The 24,782-nt window shown below is 27.0% G+C and overlaps 1 protein-coding gene across 6 annotated transcripts; it reads right to left on the bottom strand.

Moving 5' to 3' along the window:
- Positions 1-1,258: 1,258 nt before the first annotated feature.
- Positions 1,259-24,782, bottom strand: wrd (well-rounded). 6 transcript variants are annotated; one of them, XM_065498790.1, is made up of 9 exons: positions 24,637-24,782; positions 20,201-20,730; positions 19,341-19,503; positions 10,103-10,299; positions 9,693-10,027; positions 7,401-7,631; positions 6,941-7,333; positions 6,627-6,876; positions 1,259-1,882 (listed from the first exon to the last, which is right to left on the bottom strand). In XM_065498790.1, the coding sequence occupies exons 2-9, from the start codon at positions 20,462-20,464 to the stop codon at positions 1,880-1,882; spliced, it is 1,836 nt and encodes a 611-aa protein (XP_065354862.1). In that variant the 5' UTR covers positions 20,465-20,730; positions 24,637-24,782; the 3' UTR covers positions 1,259-1,879. The 6 variants fall into 6 exon arrangements, with proteins under 6 accessions (XP_065354862.1, XP_065354861.1, XP_065354858.1 ...); XM_065498789.1 differs by lacking the exon at positions 1,259-1,882 and adding an exon at positions 2,750-5,779 and having other exon boundaries at positions 20,201-20,700; XM_065498786.1 differs by lacking the exon at positions 1,259-1,882 and adding an exon at positions 2,750-5,779.

Genomic DNA, 24,782 nt, shown 5'->3' on the forward strand with positions numbered 1-24,782 from the left:
AAAATTTTGATTTTGTTTACATAAAAATATTTAAAATTTTTATTTTAAAGTGTAATTGGTGAAGGGTATATAAGATTCGGCACAGCCGAATATAAACCTCTTACTTCTTTTATATTGATTTTCAACGTACAACCTCTAGAATCAACATTATCGGTATCGAAGTTTTAAATTTCATTACACATGAATATGTACTTGGGTATTTTACAGTATAAGAAAAAACGTAATCATTCCTCTTTTCATTTATATTTAAATACATATGACTAACAATGTAAAGATTCAATATTTTTACTGGAAAAAATAATAGAAACGCGTAAAAGGATTAAATTTTAAGAGACACATTTATTTTTAATTTTTGTAAAAAAATTCCATAAGAGTTACTTTGTTGAGAGGAAACCAGTCATTGCCCTGCCGAAACTCCCATCTCAAGGGCCCATTTCTTCCTCAGCAAATGGAAGCTTTGCAATATATTTACGTAGTCCGGGGAGCATATTTTGTTCTTTATCCAATATACTGGACCAACACCAGAAGAAGAGAAACACCCCCATGTCATGATAGATCCAGCGCCGTGTTTTACGGTCAAAAAATAAAGATGATCAGTTTCAACTGTTATTTTTGCTCTTAAAAAGTTGTAATAAGCTCTAAATATCTTCACATAGTAAAAGTTTAGTGTGGTTTTTCTAGTCGACTCATTTGAAAAAGGTTTTCATATTCATGAAAGAAATATGAACAAAAAAAAAAATAAAAACCTCAAAAAGGAAATAATTGTCCTTTGATCCAGGGGCCAAATTAACGCATTCGTGATCGAAATTATGATAAAATGTACTAAATTTCTTTCTCGATATTGAATGCCATAATTTCTAATAAGAAAATTACGACCAATTTTACTCGATATCGAATGCGGTAATTTGGCCCCAGCTTACCAAATACTGATGCAAGGAAAAATATTTTGAGAAATTGTTTCTGCAAACAAACTAAACTTTAATTTTAGTTGGGAACATCGATACCTTCTTTTACTCAATACAAACGAAGCCAACTCAACACATATGATCAATATATCGGTTATATAGACTCCTGAAAGTATTTTTGAAAATTCTAAAAACTTAGATCTATCACAAATATATTCTGAAATTCATATATCTAAAAAAGTTAAGCCCCAAAGGGCCGAGATATAATAAACCAAGAAAGTAAGTAAGTTTCACGATTCTGTTACTATTTTACAAAACAATTATAAGTTGTTTTGCATTTGAATGATAAAAAATTATTTTTTATACTTATGTATCCATTTTGTTTTAATAATATATATATTTTATTATAAATTTATTTTTTTTTATCAATACAATTTTATAAAAAAGCATTTACAACAATGTTGACATATAATTTGTGTTTGTTTGTTTTGTTTTATTTATTTTTCATCTCAAATTTAACTGTTCTTAAGACTGGTTGGTTTATTGTAATTATTAAAATATATTTGTTTATGTATATATTTTTTTTGTAGCATTAGTTTAAATCATTTGCTTTTAGCTTAATTATTAATAATTATTTGTTTTTATGTTTGTGTTTGTTTTTAATTATTATTTATTATTTTTGTCCTTTTACAGATATACATAAAAATATTTCTTATTTGTAGTAGATATTGTTTTTGTTTATATATATGTTTGTATGTATGTTTGTTTGTTTATTTATGTATATAATAAGGTTTCTTTTCTTCCATTTATCTTTGTGTTTTAATTGGTATTTTATTTATTTGTTCTATATGTATGTATGTCTGTATGTATTTATAGTAAATATGGATTACACTCTTTAACAAATAAATAAACTATTTTCATAGCTATAAATCCTTATAATTAAATTAAAATATGTGTGTACTCCTACTATTGTTTCACTGTAAAAGAAGAAAGAAAAAAAGAAGAATATATTATTTAATCGATGTTTTTGATGTACATAATATGAAAATGGTGTTTGTTCATCGTCTTCATCTTATGTATAAATATTATACTTCTTCACCGGTCACAAATCAAAAAAGATTTTCATCAATCCACCTTTAAAAATTAAATTTGATTACATTATTTCGAATACTTTTTGTTCTAGTATTAACAGTGGTAGGTAGTTTCAATTTTAAGGTAGATTTAGCTTGCCTGATTTGGATTATTCTAAATATCTTATAGGGAAATAATTATTAATTTAATATCCTTGGGAATAGGGAATATCGTCGTTTTAGTTTCAATCAATTTTGACTTACCATGCTATAACACTTTAAGTGAAGACGTTATTTTTACCAATTAAAAAGAAATCTTAACATTTTACTTCAATCGATTATTAATTAAATAAAACGAACTTAAATTAAGTCTATGTACAAAAATTGCACTTGCACACGTCTTTATGATGTGCCTTCAAAAAATTGTTTTTTTTTTATTTTGATATAAAAATGGGAACTGACTTTTATTCAACTGTTAAAACTAAAATATAAAGTTTCAAAATAGTATACTGAGGTGACGGAAAGCACTTTTTTGTATGATCGATGAATCGGTCTAATGTTTACATATATTCGTTTATTTTCATTTTATTAAAGCGCAGACTTTTCATGTACAAAACATCAAATATGCAGGTGTGGTATTTGGAGGATTCATTTATAGCAGTTATTTTTTTTTTCATGCAAACAATTTTACAAAAATTAAACTTTAACTTCATGCCTTAAAATTTATTTAAAATAAAATAAATATCGAGATACTGAAATAAAAAGTCAACACAGTGTCCTTATTACAACTTAAGTAGAGAAATATTTTAGATTTTATTCAAAATGTTATACCGTTTATAAAAATACATATTAAAATAGTTATCTATAATAACTATATATATTAAATAAGTATGAATTTTGGCATGTTTTATGCATGCATTAACAATATTGTGTAAGTAAACATTGGCTAAACAAAGAAAAAACCAACGTATAAATATTTAGTGCTACAAAACGTTTCAAATCTAGATTTTAAATAATAGATGTATGTACTCTTGTCAGCATTTTTACACTTGCAAAGTAACAGTTTTTAAATTCGATAGAACCATTTCAAACTGATTTTTATCATGAAAAATAACACTTTCCGTTTCCAACAAGTTGATGCATATCTTTAAAATATAATAGCGGAATTAAGATAACGAAGTACCGCATTCAAAATCAATTAAAATTTATCGTACTTCTTTATTTCGATGTCGAGCAAGAGTACATTTTATTATAATTTCGATACGATAGCTCATTCTATCACTAATACGGTAGTAATTCTGCCCCTGCCCTCATTTTGAAAACGAAATAAACGTTTAAAAAAAATTATTTTACAAATCAGAGAAATTTTTAATTCGAAACATTTATAACACTGGACGAGTAAGAGTAAATGGTTTACTTTATCAGTACTATAAATGTGTTTAGTTATATACCATTATTTAAATCATTATGTAAAAAAACTAAATGACTCTTAGAATAGAACTCTCATTTGTAGTTCTCTTCTTACAAATGTTTGTGTTTCGAAAAGTTTCATGAGGGTGTATCTAAAATGTAAACCAAAAATAATTTTTTAGGTTCTGTTAAGAGCTGGAGGTTAATTAACTTTTAACATAATTGTTACAAAAAAAATAGTATTGAATTATGCTATTGGCTACAATACGTGTTGTTGGTTGAACGTTGTTCAGATAAGAATACTTTTTTCTAATTTGATTATCTGTGTTCTATTTAGTGTTTCAAAACTATATGGTCAGTTCTAGTAAATCTGCAAATAGTGCTCTAAAACTTTTATTGTAAAAATTTATTTTGTTCAGCATCAATGAATACTATTTGTATTTTTGGATAAACAGAACGAAAAATATGTGATCTTATAATTTTGGCGGCCACCATGTACTTAAGGAAAATATGTTTTTCTGTTTGCAAAAAAAAATAAAATTATAGAGAAAAATGGAAGTTTTCTGAAATAATCGAACATGTTCACTAATGATGAGAATATCAAGTCTGCTTTTAATTGGACAATGTACTTTAAAACATGTTTCTTGTAATTTCTTTATTGAGTTACAGTGCAAATCCTTAAATTCTCACTAAATGTTTAAAAATTAATTATTGATTAGTCTTGTTCAAATAAAATCAAATTAAACTTAAAGTAAATAACATACTATACTTATTTCTGTATACATATGTACGTACCTATATACATATGTATACCGACAAATGAAATGTAACTATGTACAATTTTCATAATTTAGAGCTTATGCCAAACTGCAGAAAAAATGTTACGGCTATGTGCAAATTCCCATTGGTTTATTAATATTGTTGACAAAAAAATGATTTTAATTTAAGTTTGTGTAAGTTTGTAAGTTTATTTTGGGCTTTTATTTTTAAATTTGAATCTTCCAGTAAAACATGTTGAACAAAAAAATCACAATTGTATTAAATGCAATATCAATGTAAAAATATAAATTTTCTGCATTTTTTTCTTTTCACAGCAAAATTAGTTTATAATTATTGAAAATGCATAAATTTCTCCATAGTATTTTTCTACCGTTTAACAAACGCTCTTAGTACATATAGAAAGTGAAATGGTCAATTAAATAATCATTTTATGTAAAGAATTTTGAAAGTAAAAAACCAAAACCTGTTTAAATTTAACATTACAGGTAACAAAAAAATATAAATATTTTAAATCAAGCTTATGTTGAATTGAATAGAAATAATTAAAATGTTTTAATTTCATTGCAATAGTTAGTACATTTTAATAATTTACATTAAAAGCAGTTATTCTTTTCGGACAAAAATGTTGCCTTTTAGCTCTTAAATTTGATTATTATGCACTTTTTCGAAAAATATGTTAACGGGATTATTATCAAAACAATAACATCATAAAAAGGAACAAAAAAAAATAAATTTTTATGCATAATTTTATAATAGAGTTAAAATGTTGCCTTTTTTGCAATCAGCGAACTTTTGATTTTTTAAAAACGAACAAAAATTAAATTTTTGCCCTTAATTTTATCATAAAGGTAAAATGTTGCCTTTTTAAAACCAGCGAATTTTTGATTTGTTAAAGAAAACTAATGTCTTTTGCTCTAATGTGATCATAAAAAAGGTAACCTTTTGAAAGCAAACGGCAACATTTTTTTTTTTTTTTTTGAGAAAAGAAAACGCCATAATAATTATCAACTTTCTCAAATACAAATACACTAAAATCAAATAGATGTCTTGATTTCAAAATATTTAAATATGCATGTATATACTTGCATACATTTGTTTGTAATTTATTATGTATGTATATAGTATGTAGATATGTAGATATGTGTATAGTTAAAAATTCAGAAATTATTATTAATATTTTGTGTAGTTGTAGATTAAATATGTATGAATATTTTTGTTGTAATTGTAAATATTTTCAACAAGTAGCTGGCTGGCTGGCAAATTGTATGTATGTAGTACGTACTACTATTATTATTTATATCTGATGTAGATTGAAAATACTACTCGTATATATATGTATGGATTTAACGCCCGCGTTGTGCTGCTCTAGGGTAACATGTTGTTTGTGTAAGTGTGCATGTCTATCAAATAATTGTATACATATACATATATTTTTGTTTTATGCAGCCCTCTTAATAATTTAATTTAGTGCATTTAACACATGTTTGCATCTGGTGGTGTTTTTAAATATTCATCGGGTCTTTTGTGCTCAATTAGGGCACGTACTGTGCCGCTGTCAGCTGGCAAATCAGATTTTCGTCTAAGCAACGGTTTATCCTTGTTACGTGGCGATTTCTGAGAATTGAAATTTACACACCAAATAGCAAATATATTTTATTAGTAAATTAAAACAATGTACTAATATATACATATTAATATATATATATATATAAATATACACATACATACATAATTTTTGTTTATTTTAATGTTTACGTAAGTAGTAAGCACAGATACGTTATTCTCGTTAATTAAATATTTTTTGTTTTTTTTTGGAATTTCCTTTAATATATTAAACAAATTTGGTCATTGTTTAAACTAAAATAATATTCAAAAGTACCTTAGTAGTACATAAACTGTGTGTGTGTTTTTTTTAATATCCTCAATATGTCAATTTTCAGGTCACTGGCTCTGTCTTTCACCTGATTTAATCATTCGGTCCATTTAATTACGTTTATTTAATTTATTAAAATTTCAATTGTCGTTTGAGTTAATTATTGTCGTATCTGCGTTTTATTACATAAGTTTACAATGTATGAGTATATAAAAGCCATTGGGTTAGTAATATATTAAAATTTCTAAATTACATACGTTTGAATTTAAGACACCAGCTAATAAGCTAATCTACAGACACAATACGCTACAAATGAAAAAGTTTCGAAAGTTTGAAATAAAAGTATGTATGTGTGAAATAGAATTCAGTAATTATAATAACTTGAATACATATTATTTGTTAAAGAAAATACAGAGTGGATTGGAATGTATAAGATAGTTGTGTTTTTAATATCGTTTAGAAAGTGTTAATGCAACATCATAATTTTTAGGTTGAGTAAAATATTCTAAAGAGTATTACATGAACATGAATGACGCCATTTACTTTACATGCTTAAGGTATCTGTATATTCTTTTTTAAAAAACATACCTCGCGATTTTCTTGGACAGAACTATGTAGCTGTGATGGTTGGTGTTGCTGCTGTAGTTGTCTGTCATCGTAATCCAATTTATCATAAGTTAAATCGCAATTGTCATTGTCTTGATCAAACTCATTTTGACTACTAGAAATACTCAAACTATCCATTTGGCCTACAACCTTTGTCCAGTCTGGATTTGTCTTAGCCATATTCTCAACTTGTTGCCAAAGACCTTCGCGCTGTGCAAATTTTTCTCGCTCCCTAAGAAAACGCAAATTCAAACAGTGTTAAAAAACTTTAATATTTAATGAAAATTATAACTTACAGCTGCTTCTCCTGCCGATAATTTTTGCTACATTCATCAAATAGGCGTTGATTCATTTCCATAAATAATTTCAATGCATTATATATGAGACCATGAATTGTTTTATTCCAGTGAGTTTTCGAGTTACGATTTAAGGCAGGAAACATTATCGGTAAAATGACTTGAGAATTGTCTGATATCAACGACATTATATACTCGTTATTCCAATAGTACAACGCACGTTCGGCCACTTGGAAGTGTGGTGACGATACGCATTTAGCAATTTGTCGGAACAATGGTACCATCACTTTTTGAAACTCTGCTGGTTCTATGACATCCAACAGTTCTTCAAGTTCGTTCAGAAACATAACCTCCTTCGGACTATGGGTTTTAGGCCAAAATTTCAAAAGACTCCTTAAACACAAAGATACGAGGATACTTTTAAAACAAAAATTCATTAATTTATATGTAAATTACATACTTTATAACCGGTTCTGCTAAGCTGGGGTCCTTTTCTAAGAACTGCACCACACAATAGGTCAATTGTGGATGATAAACAGATAGACTTTTAGCTTTATGCAATGGCAATAAAACTTTAAGCAAAAACTGTTTATGCTCCTCCTTAAGAGGCAAAGCAAATCCATTTATTATGCTACCCAAAATTTCCAACAATTCAGCAATGCCATTATGATGCTCAGTTTCGTAGATAAACCTAAAACAGTGATTAGATTAAAGTGTAAAACATATAAATGAATAATTAATATTACTAAAATTTAAAGTTTGTTAATAAATATATTTATTTTGTTTACGCGTAAAGGCCAACGAACGATAGGGTTCAGGGAAAACAGAGCAGCCATTAGGACTGCGTTTTGTGAGGCTGACTATAATCAAGGATCACCCCTAACGTATGATATGTTAAAATTCATAATAAATAAAATAAATATGTACATTAGATTGCTCCAAGATGTTATGGACGTACAGGCCGTCCCTCCACAACAATTGTTCTATGTATTGTAGAAACACGTTGTGTAAAATATTAGGATGGTAGGATATTTTTTTTTAGTTTTTGTAAAAATTTTGGCATTAAATAATTACGTTTGCAATTTAATTTAAAAGAATCGAAATGTGTACGTAATTGTCGTTCCAATATTTACTTATATGTATATGAGTTTTTGCCTTCGTAGGATAACCGTATAACCAAAAAAATTAAATTTTTATAACGGCAGTTTCAAAACTCCAATTTAAAATTTTTAAAAATTTTGTTAAACAAATTTCAGATTATTTTGAATAAAAATATGAAAAAAGTATGACAATTCTTCGTATAGTTTTTCCGTACCTGCGATTTAAATTTTGAGATTTTTCAGATTTTCGAGAAATACTAGACTTTGTGTTATACATTTCTTAAGTTTCATCAAAATCGGCCCAAAAATATATAACATTTCGCTATCTTTCCATGAGAAATTCCAAATATTGAAAAAATAAACTTGATTTTAAACAAGTAAGAGCTAGTTTCTTACTTGTCAGTTAAACTCAGCTTAACACGCTGTTATATTAATCCTGAAATATATTTTGCCGGAATTTAACCAATGATTGTGTTTCTCACTAGTGGATTAATTTTGTTAGCATTGCCATACTTTTCAGTCAAATCACATGTTTATTCTTCAAATTTTTTCATATAAATATGGCAATACTATACATTTTATAAGAAAAAGCAACCGCGTTACATAACTTTTTTTTGTAAATTTTAACTTTCTAAAAGAAAAAGCGACATAAAAGTATATAAAATGTATATTAAAAATTATATTGATGTTAATAAAGCAAATAAAAACAAAGAGCTGTTGTGCTGAATTGTTTATTTTATTTTCCATCTGTTTGTGCTTTGGCATTTTATACTTAGGTTTAACTCACCAATGATGCTCAGTTAAACCTAGATTATATAGCATATAAACAATAAGTGAGAAACAAAATTTTTAGTTTAATTTAGGTTTAAGCGAAGAATGTAGATTATCTCTATCCCAGAAACTAGCTCTAAGAGTGTTATATTCTGTGCTGTGCAGAATATTTTATACCCTTGAGCAAAGATTCAAAACAAAAAAAAATTTTAATTTTATTTTGTGTTTAAATTTAATGGAAAATATTTAAAAAAAAAATGGATTTTTGATAAAAAAAAATAACTTTTTTTTTGGAAATAAAAATATATTTTTAGTAAAAAAAATTAGGTGAACAAAAATCGGGTTTAAAAATAAAATTTTGGTGAAAAAATATTTTTGCCGATTTTGACCCATTGTAGGTGTCTCTATAACGTTATATAAGTTATTGGAAAGGTGTTTTATATTCCTCTCTTTTGAAATCTACATTGACGATGTACATGACTTGAAATCGGGGTATTCGTGGTTTTTGGCTTATATTTTCGCGGGGAAATCGGCCTGATTTTAAATAGCATCCGAACCAAGACTACCCTATATATTAATGTATCAACCACGTTTGTAAGTTATTTGGGGTCTTCGGAAAGTTGATTTCAACTGACACACGTACATGGCTATATTGAGCACGCTATCTATAACGATCCATGAATAGTATGGAAATTACAAACGGATTGAAAAACTTATGTATACCCTTATCACTCATGGTGTAGGGTAAAAAAAATACCAAAAACTTATTATGAAGAGATTTTATATAATAGAATATTTTGTCTTAAATTCTATCTAAACTTTACAAATCGGACGTCCAAACTAGAGATTGTACTTTGCTTTGTAGCTCATAATGTACTTACCTGTAAAAAACGTTATTGATTTGTTTGCGTATAAATGCTCTCAAGCCCAAAAATTTGCCATATATACGATGTAAAACAGTCTTTAAGAAATCACGTTCACGTGGATCCTCTGAGTCAAATAAATCCAACAATTGCAAAACAAACTGATGATCAATGTAACGCTTGGCAATGTTTGGTTGAAAATCGGGCGATTCTAAAAAGCGCAAAAACAATTCGTAAACAAATTGTAAGTGGGGCCAAGAAGACTCCAATGTTGGTTCATCTTCTTCCGGATCAAATTCAGCACCATTTGGATTTGAAGAAGGAGGCAAAGTACGAAATAAATTTACAGCAAACTATATTCAAACAACATAGAAAATATTAAAAACAATAAATACATACAAAATAAGGGATTTAATATGTATCTATACCATATTTATTGCTTCTGGATAAATGGCTTCTGTAATAACATTATTTTGATTAGACAAATATTCAACCATTTCGTGTAGAGCCGCCCTTTTCACCTCTTTCCATTTCAGGTCGCTTAATGGCTCGGAAAAATCGAACAGTGTGCAACATTGTCTTATTTTCTGAACAAAAAGTTCCTCGCGTTCAGTGGTTGGTGTTTCTGTATGAATAAATTATAAAATAAATATAGTTTGTTTTCGCAAGTATCCAAAAGAAATAAACAACATAAATAGCACTTTTTTCTATTATAACAATGACAAATATATATTAATTGACTGATTTGATGGTTTATTAACACCAAACTGTACTTATGCAATTTTTTTCAATATCCATTATTAAAAAAATATTTTTTTTACAAAATTCAGAAAAATTTGTGATATTTAAGTTGTCAGGACGTACATAAATTTATTAATTATATAATAAAATGATATGCACATAAAAAATAAAAAAAAATTATAATTAAAAAAAGAAAATCCTAAAGAACTGTCTTGAAAAAAATAAATAAATAAAATGCTTCATAACATAAAAGCGTTACTGAGAGACAAAAAACCTATAGCCATATAGAGCGGAAACTCTCCTGTCAAAGACCTAACTCAGTTGTCAAAAATCTAAGTGGTGAGAATGTATTAGTAGAAAAGACTATGTGAAAACAAAAACAACAACGAACCAGGGCTACAGCGGATATATTGATGCATCAATCATGTACATTTATAATTATATTAGGTACATTTTTGTAGTTGTTTCCTTGAATTTTGAACGGTTTGCTACCTATGGACCTGAACAGGGAAAAAAAGAGCTACAACTTTGCCTCAGAGAGTAAATCAAAATTCCGAACGGTTTGCAATATATGAGCCTGAGAAAATGATCACTTTTTTGCAAAAGTTACACCGAGGCCCAAGTCATAAAAAAAGTGCATGACTTGGGGCAAAACTGGGAGACACGGGACTTTTTTAGTCTTTTATCACGTAGTGGTGTCCGTATATGGTTATATTTTTTCATGTTGGAATGTGTAAGTTATTTGGGGTTTTCGAAAAGTTGATTTCAACAGGGAGACGACAGCTTAGTGATATGGAGGTATAACAAATTTAGTGATAATGTTATTTTTTTTAAAATAGTGTTCATGAAATTAAAAATAAATGGTACTGTGACACCCCGGTGTTTAATTTTTTGTGAAAGTTATTTTATCGTGTAAATTCTTGGTGTTTAAAAATAAATATTAAAACTATACACCAGCTCTATATAAAAAGTACTGCAGCATGAATAATAATAAGGTGCTAAAAGTCGCCATAAGTCCTGCGGCTAAGTAGTTATTACTACAAATTTTGTATATACAGCACAATCATGAATAAAAAAATACGCTGGAGTTTTTTCCCTTTTCTCATTTTTCCTATTCAAATTCAGTGTTAAAAATTTGAAAAGGGAAAAAATTCCCGCGGATTTTTTATTCATGATTGGTCTGATAATAAATTTTCCTACATTTTGATTACATAACATAAACAGTAAAAAATGTTGTGGATTAGTGCGGAACTAAAATAAATTATAAAATAACGTTTCTCAAAATTGCTCTAGGTTCAGTCTTGGTGAGCTCAAAGGATAAACATATCTTTAAGGTTTTCATGAATTTTTCATATTTATCTTTGCGAAAAATAGGAAAGGCGATTTCAATACCGTATGTAAGAACAACAAATTTTAAAATTTCTGGCAAACATTTTAAGTTTTTTAAATGTTTTCATAAAATTATTTACAAATTTTGCGATACGATTTAAGCCCATAAACCGAGGAGTTGTATACTACACATTTCACATTTTTAATGTGAAATGACAAAAAAATAGGCTGTGTATAGAAAAAATTCATAATTTAAAAACAAAAAATAATAAAGAATGAAGAGGTGACAAAAATGCCTAATGTAAACAAAAAGTTACTCGATCTAGATTTGATCACAATAGAATTATGATTTTGTAAAACTAATTTGTTAACATAAACAAACTTTTGAGATTTATATTAATATAACATCATAATCAACACACAATTTAAAATGTTAAGTACGTAAGTATTAATACAAATAAAACAGTAAAAGAAAATCGATAATTATAAAATATTTTTTCGCCGCTCTTTTATTACACAAGTTTGTAGTTTATATATGTACATACGTTTGTATGTAACGCCTAATCATAATGGTCTTGTGAATCACTGTACATATGAATGTGGTTTTCTATTCGTTTATTCGTCAAAGTCAGAAATAGTATTTTCAGTTGATGTTGTATTTTTTATTATATATTTAGTTTGTTTTGATTTTGTTTGCAATTTATTTGCACCTACTTGGGACTCTTGGCAGATTATCAATTTGCCAAATAAATAAATAAAAACATAGATTATTTTGTAAACAAATAACATCATTTTTTGCTCACACTTTTAAAAGGGAGAAAGAGAGAAAGAAAACAAGAGATGATAATAATGTTTACAATAGTATGATACATATGTATGTATATAAACTGCATATGATTTCGAACAATTTCGACATTTTTTAGATATGCATTGTGAAAACCAAACGGATTTTAAAAAATATGTAAACATGTACCTTACCTATTGTTCAAGTGTTTAATTAAAATTTTAACATTAATTATTATCATTTATTAGCTAGACATAGTGGAATTTATGAAAAGCATGATATTCATACCTATGTATGCAAAAATAAAAGGTTGAATTTGTTTTTACCGGACATTTAAATTTGTAATTAATGAACTTCTCTTCATTGATATGATAATTTTGTTTCTGTATTAAAAAATATAAAAATTAAGTTTATCGTATATAAATCAGAAGACAAATTATAAATTTTGTAATCTTTTTCCTTCTTTCCCTAATTAATCCTCATCGAGATAAAAAAAAATTGTAAACAAGTAAATAAAAAGCATAGATTATTATAAATGATATAAAATTATACTAAAGATTTTTAAAAATTATAAATGAAAATCACAAATAAAAACGAACAAAAATTAATGAATTGTTGTCATTCAAAAACCTCGTAGTAGCGGTAACTGTACAGCTGTTGCTGATGATGTTGGTGTATGAAAAACATTTCTATCTCTTGCTCGTCCCGGACTACCAGAAATTTGCTGCAGAGTTGTTTGCGTCACGAAAGGTCCCGAACCACTTCCATCTGAATTATTAATATTTTGGCAATCAATATTATCAGCATTAGCAGTGTTACTTTCATTTCCATTTTGATATTGCACATTAGTAGATGGTCCTCCGCTATTACTCCCACTATTTTGTAATTTGATTTGTGTAGCGTTAGAACCATTATTTCGTGTTAATCTATTACTATTGTTTGAAGCATTTCCTATTCCCAAGGATATACTAATGCCACTGACAATAGTTTGGGTAACAGAACTAGAATTATTTGTTGTAGCTGTTGCAGATTGTGATGGCGATGATGCAGATGTCGTCGCTGTTGTAGACGACACAGCATTATACTGTCCTTGTCCATTACCACTGACATTACTTGTGTTATAACTGGTGTTAGTTGTATTAATAGAAGCAGCACTGCCCACGTTTTTTGTTGCATTAAGTATATTTTTAATTGCCGTGGCTGCGCTCACCGGAGACTACAATCATATAAATTATACCCAATTTGTATTTGCGTTAGGTTAACGTTGTTATGAATTGTTTGAAAAATCAAAAAAATGGAATAAAAGAAATTGGACACAATAATGAAGATTAAGTTTGAATGAATTTTCAAAGTTTTTGTTACAAAAACTAATAAAACGCTAATAAGTTGCATAAATTAAAATCGAAAAAAAAATATGTATTATTATGTTGATTTTCGAAAATTTTATTTTTAATGGTATTGTTTTGGTTGAAAAACCATCAACTTTAAGAAGTCCACCAATAATTAATTAATTTTTTATGTTAAAAAATCGTTCAGTTAAATAAGCGATTTTCACAAAAAAAAAATACAATTTCAATGATAAAAGTAAGAATGCTATATTCGGCTACACCCTTCACCACAGTTCGCTTTAAGATAAATATTGAAAATAATTTTTGGTGAAAAAAAATGTTTGGTAAAAACTAATTTTGTTGGGGGAAAAAATGTTCGCTAACAAAAAAAATCGGGTTAAACAATATGTTTTCCCGATTTTTACAGGTCTGAATTTCATGTAAGTTATTTTGGTCCTTCGGAAGTTGATTGTAATAGACAGGCGGACTATCTATAACGATCCAGAATATATATACTTTATGGAGTATATATAAACGATTTTACAAAAATTACTTTCTTTAAGAATTTTCGATAAACATAACAAAAAAAAAGCTTTGTTACAAAAAGAAAGATTTTTTTAACGTGAGCAGCATAGCCGAATATAGACAACGTTTAGTTTATTACATAAAAATATACATACGTATGTAATTTGTTTTTTTTTCGATTTTACATTATGATACTTTTATGATTTCCTAAATTACATATACATAATTGATGAGTGGATAAGATTGAATCAAACCTTGTTATTTGAACCAAGCGTAGATGAGGCAGTAGTTAAAAGTTGTGTAGCTGATGTAGCTGCATTGAAATGTTGAGCCAGTGTTGAAACAATGGATGATGTGGTTGCGGAAATGGGATTTGTAGTTGAGGAGGAGGAGGAGGAACCCACTCCTCCGGTGTTCGAGGAAGAGGCCGCCATTGATATGGATGCTGTTGTCGCATTTAATGATACACTGTTGCTAGTATTAACTACAGATAATGCTGTCACTTGCTGTTGCTGTGATAAGGATGAAGAAGATGATGTTGTTACTGATATTGCTGATGAATTTGATGATAGTGATTGATGATTGGTTGAGATATTATTAACTTCTTGCGGTTGAGGTTGTAATGCTGGCATTTTATTGTTATAGACTTTTTTAACTGCATTTATTGTTGAAAAGGAACTATTGGATAATTTTGCTTTGATTTCTTCAATATTTGTAAATTTAAATTTACAGCCAATACTGCCACTACCACTGCCACCTCCACCACAACTAATATTTTCAGATTGGGTCGCTTCTGTCTTCGCTGTCGTTTGTATTAAAATTTTATCATTGTCAACATCATCATCATCATAATCATCGGCCAATAGATCAAGACCACTATGAAATGATGGGGATTTTGGTATACCTAAACCAAAATAACCACTCCCCACGGATGGTTGGTGGCTAGGTAAAATCTTTATCGGTTCGTTATTTAGGAGATTGGCTTTATTAGTACTGGTGGCACTGATTAGTTTGCTATTATAGCTATTGTTTGATTCTTTATTGTTAATACAACAATTTGACGAATAACTAATGGATGAAGAAGTCAGTTTGCTATGTTCACTTTTATTTTCTTTCGTTTTTGTATTTGTATTTTTGTCAATTTGTTCGGAATTATTGTTAACATTGGTACTCTTTTCAAATAACATATCATTAAAGACCATTTCATTACAAGTCACATTTATTCAATCAAAACCGATTTCAAATGCACTAAAACACTTTATTTTTAACCTTTATATCTTTTCTTATTTTTGTTTTCAAATTTTATTATCTACTGTCTCTAAAACGTGCTTGTTTATACTTAAACTATTATAAGTAAATTAAATTTAAGCAAGCAAAAATCTGTAAAACAAAGCAATATTTATGAAAATTTAAATTTTGAATAAGACTTTTCGTTATGGAGAAAAATATATGTATGTTTGTGTGTATATATATAAAAAAAAAAAACATAATTATTAATATTCAATATAACAGAATTTAAGAATAATAATAACATTTTTTAAAAGCTACAACAATATTCTAAAAATTGACTTGTCTTGAGTGAGAATTTATTAATTGAATATAATAGTGAACTTTGGGTGTTGGAGGAGACAGTAATTATTTTATTATTATGTAAATGAAGATTAATATTTCTTCTATTTTATTTATTGAAACACTATAAAAATACTTGACTCTATTTTAATTCATGCCCAAAACAAGACAATTCTATTTACTTTCGCATTTTAAAGGTATAGTGCAGTATTTTTAACCCACGTGAAAATGTGAAATTACTAGCTTTTGTACAAACTAAAAATAACTTTGCACTAAATTCTGATCTTCTCACTAAATAGAACTTATTGTTGATTTTTAAATAATATGATTAATGTCCAAATTAAGTAAAAAAAACTGAAAATTTCAAAACAGTACTTAATTGCTCAACACATAACCTGTGTTGTACGATGTATTTTGAATTGTTTTGTTTTTGCACTTCAAATGAAAAAATATGTATGTCTTACAACTATAAAACAGAGGATGTTAATTGGGAAATTACCAAGCGCTGTAATCTGCTTTTATTATTATTTTTGTATTTTAATCAAAACTATTTCGAAAATATATCTAATAGGTATATATTATAAAAATTAAACAACATTCCATTGCTAACTATTTTAATGTTAAGAATGAAAACAATTAGAAATTTTGTCTGCATTTAAACAAAATTTACTGCTAATTATTGAAAAAACTAATATTATTTTACACATTACTAGAATGACAAAACAAATTTTAATAATAATAATAATAAATTAACGAAAATATTATTTATGAGTATGATGTTTACATGTATGTATGTATATATATATATGTAGATACATACATGTGTACATGTAAAAATAAATACATATGTATATCTAAAATTAGTTCGCATTGGCAGACAGACCAAAAGAATTTTCACTTAAATTTTTTTCACATGCATTTTATTTATACAAATATAATTTTAACTGTAACATAACAACAAATAATTAAATGGCAATATTGACCAAAACTCAACAAGAAAATTATAATTATAAACAAACCATAATAAGTACATACCTACAACACATAGACATAAATTATAAAATAATGAATTGATTCTAATTATACTAACAAATAATATATTGATTTTTTTTTCTCAGCCGGTGTTTTATTGTGGGTTTTTTATTTTTTTCTTACCTTAAAGACGAAAATACATATAAACATCTATAAATTTATAGTATTTATTTTCTTGTTTATTATTTTATTTACATTTTACAGGGTTTTTATTCTAATATCTATTTTATACACAAATAAGTATATATTTACTTATAGAAAACTATTTTTTATGGATCTTAAAGTTAATACTACTTTTCTTTGTAATATACTAAAAATTACTTGAACAGAATGTAGATACAACCGTAGGTATAGATATGTCATTATAGAAAAATCAATATCTGTTTGACAATTTAACAGAGTTTTTAAGAGTTTTCACAGAGTGCTTGCTACTTTTGTTTAGGAAAAGAGATGAAAATTTTTGGTAATTGCGCAGTTAGTTTTTTGAATTATTGTAAATAAATAATGACAGATGATTTGTATGATATTGGCGACAAACATATTTTAGTTAAAAACTTTAATTTTTTAAAATATACACATTTTACTGAAAACTAAGACATAAACGGACTTGATGCTTAATCCATGTGCAAAGGTTTGATCTAGTGTATATATGAGGTAAAAACTGGTAATATTTGTTTCTTATGACATTTGTTGACACAACAATTTTTTTATATTCTCTATTATATTCTCTTAGGGTTCCATAAAGGTACAAATAAATACTCTGGCTTAAACGTACACTTTATGAATCAAGCGTTACGTTTTTTTTTTGTAAATATAAAATTTGAATTTCTAAAATCAAGAATTTTAAAACTATGAAAGTATTACCCCCATATTCATAAACAATTTTTAAATTTATCAAAGCTAAAATTTTCATACAAAATTTAATTTATAAATCTTTAATAAATTAACAAATTGTCTATGAATAAACTTAAACTAAGAAGAAACATGTAACTTAAAGTAAAGTTACTAAAATATACTTAAACGTATTTCATGTCTAATATAACATTAGTACTTATGTTGCGTAACGTTTCTGCGCCGTATCATGTTGTTGGATATTGCAGTAATGTTTTCAATTATTTTCGAAAATAAAACAAAACTAAATAGTTATCTTTATTCGGCTGTGCCGAATCCTATATATTAGCTTTTAAAAGTGCTTTAAATGATTAATGAATGTAACTGATGAAGATTTAGTTCCACTTTTTCCAAAAGAGATGAATAAAAAATTGCTTTAAATTCTAAAATAAATCACTACGTTTCAGAATTTACTCAAAAATATTTTTTAAATTCATCCCTATCAAAATTTAACATTTTTGTGAATAATCGTAGAAAAATATTTTAAAAAAAACCTGATATGAAGAAAAATGAGGAAGAAAGTTATTCAATAAATAAAAATGTCAAGAGATTTAACTATAAAGCGCAAAAAGGTCACATTGAAATGTTAACTACAAAACCCCATAAAAAAAATTCCGTCTCCGAAAAACAGAAAAAAAGAATTTTCAAATACAAAATATGGGCATTGTAAAAAGTAACAATGGATACCGACTTAGTACATTTTCAAATTGCCTACAAATTTTTAAAAAATTTAAAATACAAAATATTTGCAATGTCTAATAATCGAATACAAGCATAAATGTATGCCAAAAATTGTTTATAATATCATGATCACAACATTATCAAATTTAGAAAAACACGAAAAAAACATATTTTAAACAATAAAGGTTTGTTTAAAGGGTAATTTTTAATACAAAATTATGTCAAAGACCAGTTTCAAATAATCGGTCAAAATTCAATAATGTATATACCATGATACAACAATATAAGGTACACTCAGTAGAAAATAATTTCTCAATTCTACAATTCTTGTAACGTCAAACAAACAAAAATATGAAAAAAAATAAAAATCAAAGTTTGACGTTATAGGGCTAGTGATTCTACCTTCTACAATTATTGTATCATGGTATATACTATTATTAAAAATTTAACAATTCGAAAGAGAACTTTATTTTGTATGAGCAAATAATTTACAACAATATCATTATTATATTGTTATATGTGTATCTTTTTTATTTAAATTTCAACTTGTTTTTTTAAATAAAGTTTTGTTCAAAGGCTGGACAAATATCGACATTTTAATGTTAAAGCTTATTTCATCGATTACATACTATGGTCTTCAATAGTGTAAACATACCTTAAGTAAACATTTTGCATAAACTTTGGATGTTAGATAAAACATAAGCCAGTCAAATAATTTCATATTCATTCATTGTGTTACAAGTACATAAATTAGAAAAGTACAAATAAATATTTGAATTTACTTACTCTCATTTAATGGAGGCAATGGTGTAAGTTCGCAATTTTTTGAAACATTGTAACGTGAGCTGCTTTGACGTTTTTCTTTTTTCACAAGTGGTGTTGTAGTTATGTCTAAACTTTTGGTTATTGGTGACACCGGAGGAGGAGTTCTTTTATTTTCCTTGTTTGCCTGTAGATATACGGAAAAAAAGATGAAATAAAATTAATACTAAATACTTAATATGATTACTAAACAAAGCCGATAAATACGTTTAGACCTTTTAATTAAATATTTAAATAATCAACGTTCTATAATCAATGATCTCATTTTGATGTTCAAAGCAGCCATGTCCATTTAGTTCCAAAAAAAATGTATAAATCAATTTTAAAAAGACCAGCAGTGCTTTGTTTATCAACAATTTGTGGGTATGGATACTTAAGAATTGCTAGAAGCGAATCACAATTTTTTCATAGTTGTTCCAAATCGAGAAATGTCCATTGAAGTTAACTATCTAAATAACTAACAAACCAACCAAACCAACTGCCATTCCAAGTTCTACAAATAATAAATACTTGAAATACCGCATTAAGTTTACTTATGATTAGATTGCATAGATAGCATTTGCCGGACTTATCGCTATTTTCTAGAACTTAATAGAGACTAACGAACTGAATGAAGATTTAGATTTTGCTTGTACATATGTATTCATTTTATAAAAATTGTCTTGTAGGGAATATTGGAAATTGGTATTGTTTTTGCGATCAAAGTTAAGTGTATGTGCGGAATTAGTTAAATTGGTGTAAAAAGTATGTACATACATTGTAATAAACATTAACATAGAAAACTATTATATGAAATGAAACAGTAAACGACAAATTGAACTTACCTCAGAGTTTTTGTTTGCACCTAATAATGGTGTAGATGATGGTGTACCACTGCTATCGAAGCCAGTTGATGTGTTCGTAACCACAATGGATGTTGAGGTTGTTTGGGCCGTTGTTATATTGTTGCTGTTATTCTCCTTTATGCCGTTAGTTGTTGCTATTTTCGTGTTGATGTTATTGTTGTTATTATTGTTGACAATGGACACTGCTTCTGCTGTTTTAGAAGCTGGTGCAGTTTGTAACGTTGATGCTGCCTTATTATCCATAACGGGTTAAGGAGCCTCTACTGCTGTTTATGCTGCTGCTGCTGCTTTCCGCGTGCTTGTCTAGCTTTTTGCTTTTCTTTTTGTTCTTTTTATATTATTTCTACGCGTATCTTCTTTGCGTAAAATATATTAAAACTTACAGTACATATGTTGCTGTTTTTGCTGTTGTTTTTGTATTTATCGTTATCGATTAGAAAACATAGAACGAACGAATGTCAACACACAGTTTTCGATGACTGTAACAATAAAGCAAACAAACCAACCAACTAGAAAATCAATGAGAAGTGAAAATGTAGGATTTACTTTTAGTCTAAGTATACGTTGTATATGTATCGAAAACCTTTTGTAAATATGTTTGTTTACATGTCGTATGTATGTAGTGATATATTAACTAATAATAATAAAAAAAAACATTGGACAACATTATTAACATACGAACGCACATATTGCTTAAAATTGCATGAGTTTAAAATTTGAATTGCATACTCTTTGATAGTTTATATGTAGTGTATAGTTATAGTGTCAATAGCCAAGAATTATTTATCTATTGCTGTGGTGTAAATCCAAATGATTGTTCGTAGTCTCCTAGATTCAGCATAAACATATGAAACATTCCGGCAGATTGAATATGTGGAAGTAAAGAGAGTGGTAATGAGTGGTAAACGATGAAATAATACAATTTTTGCTGTGCTGATAGTATTGCAAATATTACGTATGTAATAAATACAGTAAAAATTTATATGAAATTTACTTTTCTCAAATAGAATTTAATTTTATTCTATAATTATGTTGTGGAATTAAGTACCGTTTGGTCCACCATTTCATTGTAGAAACTATTTACAAATTTCCAGATTAATTTCTATGTATCAAACAAATTAAGTTGTTCTAGAAGAAGGGATATTTTCTTGATTTCTGTAGTATTTATTTACTGAAATTCATTTACTAAATACTAAACTTTAATAAATACAATACTTTATCAAAATTAATCATAAGTGAACGCATAAAAAATAGGTATTGCAATATTTCACTATAATTTGGTATTAGTTTAGGATTTAAAAGGGACGATAATTTTATACAATAAACATTAAATTTTCATATTTAATATTAAAATTTGTTTTAATATTTTCGTTAGAAAAAAGAAAATCTAGTCGACTAATTAGCGGATTTTAAACGTATTATAATCATCGAACTTCCATTGGTTTTAAACACTAATTTGAATTAATATTGCACATATATGAAAACCTTGTCTAATCACGGAACTTTCATTGGGTTTAAGCAATATTTTTAATGAAGAGCAGTTTATTTAAATAGGAACCCATGCTCGGTAATGTTGAAATCATACATGTTTCACCTAAAAATCATACATGTTTCACCTAAAAAAAAGAACCAGTTCATTATCAGTGGAACTCATGCATTTACTACTTCTTTTGCATGTCTTTTTTGCTAAGCACGTACATATATAGATGGTCACATGCTGACACCTCGTAAATCACAATGAGATAATTAATTATGCAATACGACTCCTCCTTGTTAGGTAAGTTTAAAATATGAGACATATGCCAAAAACCGATTTTGTTTTCTTTTAACCAAATAATCGCGATGTGCCTTTGTACATTTTCTCGGAACCCTAGAATTCGACCCACCTATTGAATTCAGTAACCAAAATTGAATTTAGTTACATTATTAGGTTTTTTGTTTTCGTATTTTTCGCTATTTTTCTATCAAAATCGTATGCCATGTAGGTATATTTTTTTATTAACTTTTACTTTTAGATGGAGGTCACTTTTGAACATCATAAGAGCCTGATTTTCAAAACAGTGGCAATATAGCGGTTAAGCAACATATACATAAATATAATTAAAATAAACTAAATAATTTTAATTAATCTACATAATTTATGAAAATTTTAAGGATTTTATTTAAATACATACATATTTGTATATCGTCACCTAAAATGCAAAATAACGTAACACCAATTTGCATAAGTTTATAGGAGAAGCAAAAAAACGAAATAAAATGAAAACTACTTGAGATATTGAATCAAAATTTTCAAATCTCGATTACAATGAAACTAGAAATATATTTTTTTTCAAAGTACAATTTATGTTATGTGTCTTACGATATTTTGAAACGTATCATTAATATAAATCAGCATTTATTTGAATTACTAACAACAACGTATTTAATCTAAAAGAGTAAAGACTGCAAAAAATATTATGAAACTACCTAAAATAAAGTAGAATAATATTTATTAATTAATTACTCAAAACTTAGACGTTATTTTTTTAAGAAAACCATGCACTTGATGATACGTTGTTTTTAATTTTGGTTATAACTTGGTTATTTTTGATATTAAAATTTTAAAATTTTGTACACATCGTAATCAATAATAAAATCAATTTCGAACATTTTGATGATACGTTGTTTTGCATATTAGGTAACGATATGTACATTTATGTATTTTTATATACGTATTAAGGTATTTATAGATTTTTTATTGTATAATATCAGGCACAATTACTATGTATTATAATTTTTTTTGGCCGTTTTAGGCTTATTTACACAATTTCTTGCAATGGTGCTATTATTTTGAAAGCACAAAATCTGGGTATTTATCAATGAATATTTAAAAGAGAAAAGTTTAATTATTACAATAGAAATAAAAATATACCTCATGTTAATTGCTCTGTGGTGCTATTATTTTGACTGCCACTGTACATAATAACATCATATATTTGTAGTATAACTAATCATTATTTTTATGAATTTAATAAATATTCGGCATCGAGTTCTGTTTAAGAAACATCTTTCTTCAGTCAATCATTATTTATAGGATATATTTACAGTTATATAACAACTTTAAATCCTTTAAATAATAAAATAATAGAGCGGGTAAAAGGTTTATGTATATGTGCTTATAATAAAGCTAACAAAATTATATTAAAATAAAAGATGTTTCGATTATCTTGATTTATATCGAACATGAATTAAAATTTAACTAAATCTAAGAAGTCACATCTTCTTACAAAACCCCACAAAAAAAAAACAAATAAACCAGCCCCCCTCAGTAACTAATATAGTCTGGCAATACTATACACTTGAAACGTATAAAAGGAGAGAAAATTCACTTGATAATTAAATGCTCTTTTACAAAAAACGAAATAGACAAAAAGAAAATTGCCTAATACAAATAAAAACAAATAATAATCGCCATTAAAATATGTAACGTAACGTTACAATTTATATTTGTTCATATTAATAATATAGTATAAATTCTAGATACTTTTAATGTAAAAAAATAAATGCTTATTGTGTCCCCTTTACCTATTTCTGTACTTTTTTGTAAATTCTAGATACTTTGTATTTCTCTGCGTTTTAATATCATTCAAAAACACTGTAAAAATATTAGGAGAGAGTAGAGTTATTTTCATCAAAACAAATGGCGGACGTAAAGTAGGCAACAAGTATAAATATGTATGGGTATGTATATGTGTGAAGAAATCATCACAAATGATGATGTTTTTATAAAATATTTATATGTATGGATACATATGTATGTATTCATATGTATAATTAAGAGGCTTATAAACACTGCGTTTCAAAAACCATTATTGAAATTGTAAAATATATATTAAATATTACTAATACTAAAAGAACATAAAAAATATATAAAATATATATATATACGCACCCCTAAACGATGTAATATTTTACTAAATTTTTCTTTGCCCCGATTTAAATTTGAAAACATTAAAATACAGTTTTATTTTCGTAATTATATAGCTCAAATAGCTGCAGTTAATATACCAGCACCAGAAAAATATTCTTCTAGTTGTAAGACTAGCTGTAGAACAAATAATTGTAACAAGGGTGGGGGATCGCGCAGCGTTTTAACAACACACACGCACTTATAAACGCGTTTGTCAACCTTTTAAGTTTTCTCTTATTTCTTTCTTTTTTTAAACACTTATTTTAGTTTGCTTTTCAAGATTCTCTTTTTACTTTTTATTTTTTTATAATATAATCACTAAAAAATTACGAGTTGCGAATATTTTTATTTTCTTTCACACTTTTTCGATCACCCTAGAAAGTGTAATGAAAGACAAAGCAAAACTCATACAATTTTGTTAAACTTTATTTTTACTATATGATGTGTTGTAAAAATGTGTCACCTTTTAAATATACATATTAAATAGACTTTTTGATAAAAGTTAAAACAATTAGGTAATTTTATAGAAATTAATTTGCGAAAATTTTCTTTTTTTTCGTTTTTCTTTTGCGAAACACTGCCGCAACGTTGCAACGAGAATGACTGAAC

Source organism: Calliphora vicina, chromosome 1 (assembly GCF_958450345.1).
Source record: "Calliphora vicina chromosome 1, idCalVici1.1, whole genome shotgun sequence".
Classification (NCBI taxonomy): domain Eukaryota; kingdom Metazoa; phylum Arthropoda; class Insecta; order Diptera; family Calliphoridae; genus Calliphora; species Calliphora vicina.

What these genes read in the sequence shown, in the direction of transcription:
- wrd (XM_065498785.1), bottom strand. Translation starts at nt 15,583, where the DNA reads ATGGTCTTTAATGATATGTTATTTGAAAAGAGTACCAATGTTAACAAT. An exon ending in CGCTTGGTTCAAATAACAAG is followed by an intron (nt 13,745 to 14,635) that starts GTTTGATTCAAT and finishes ATATGATTGTAG; the next exon opens with TCTCCGGTGAGCGCAGCCAC. An exon ending in ATCAATAACGTTTTTTACAG is followed by an intron (nt 7,632 to 9,692) that starts GTAAGTACATTA and finishes TCACTGTTTTAG; the next exon opens with GTTTATCTACGAAACTGAGC.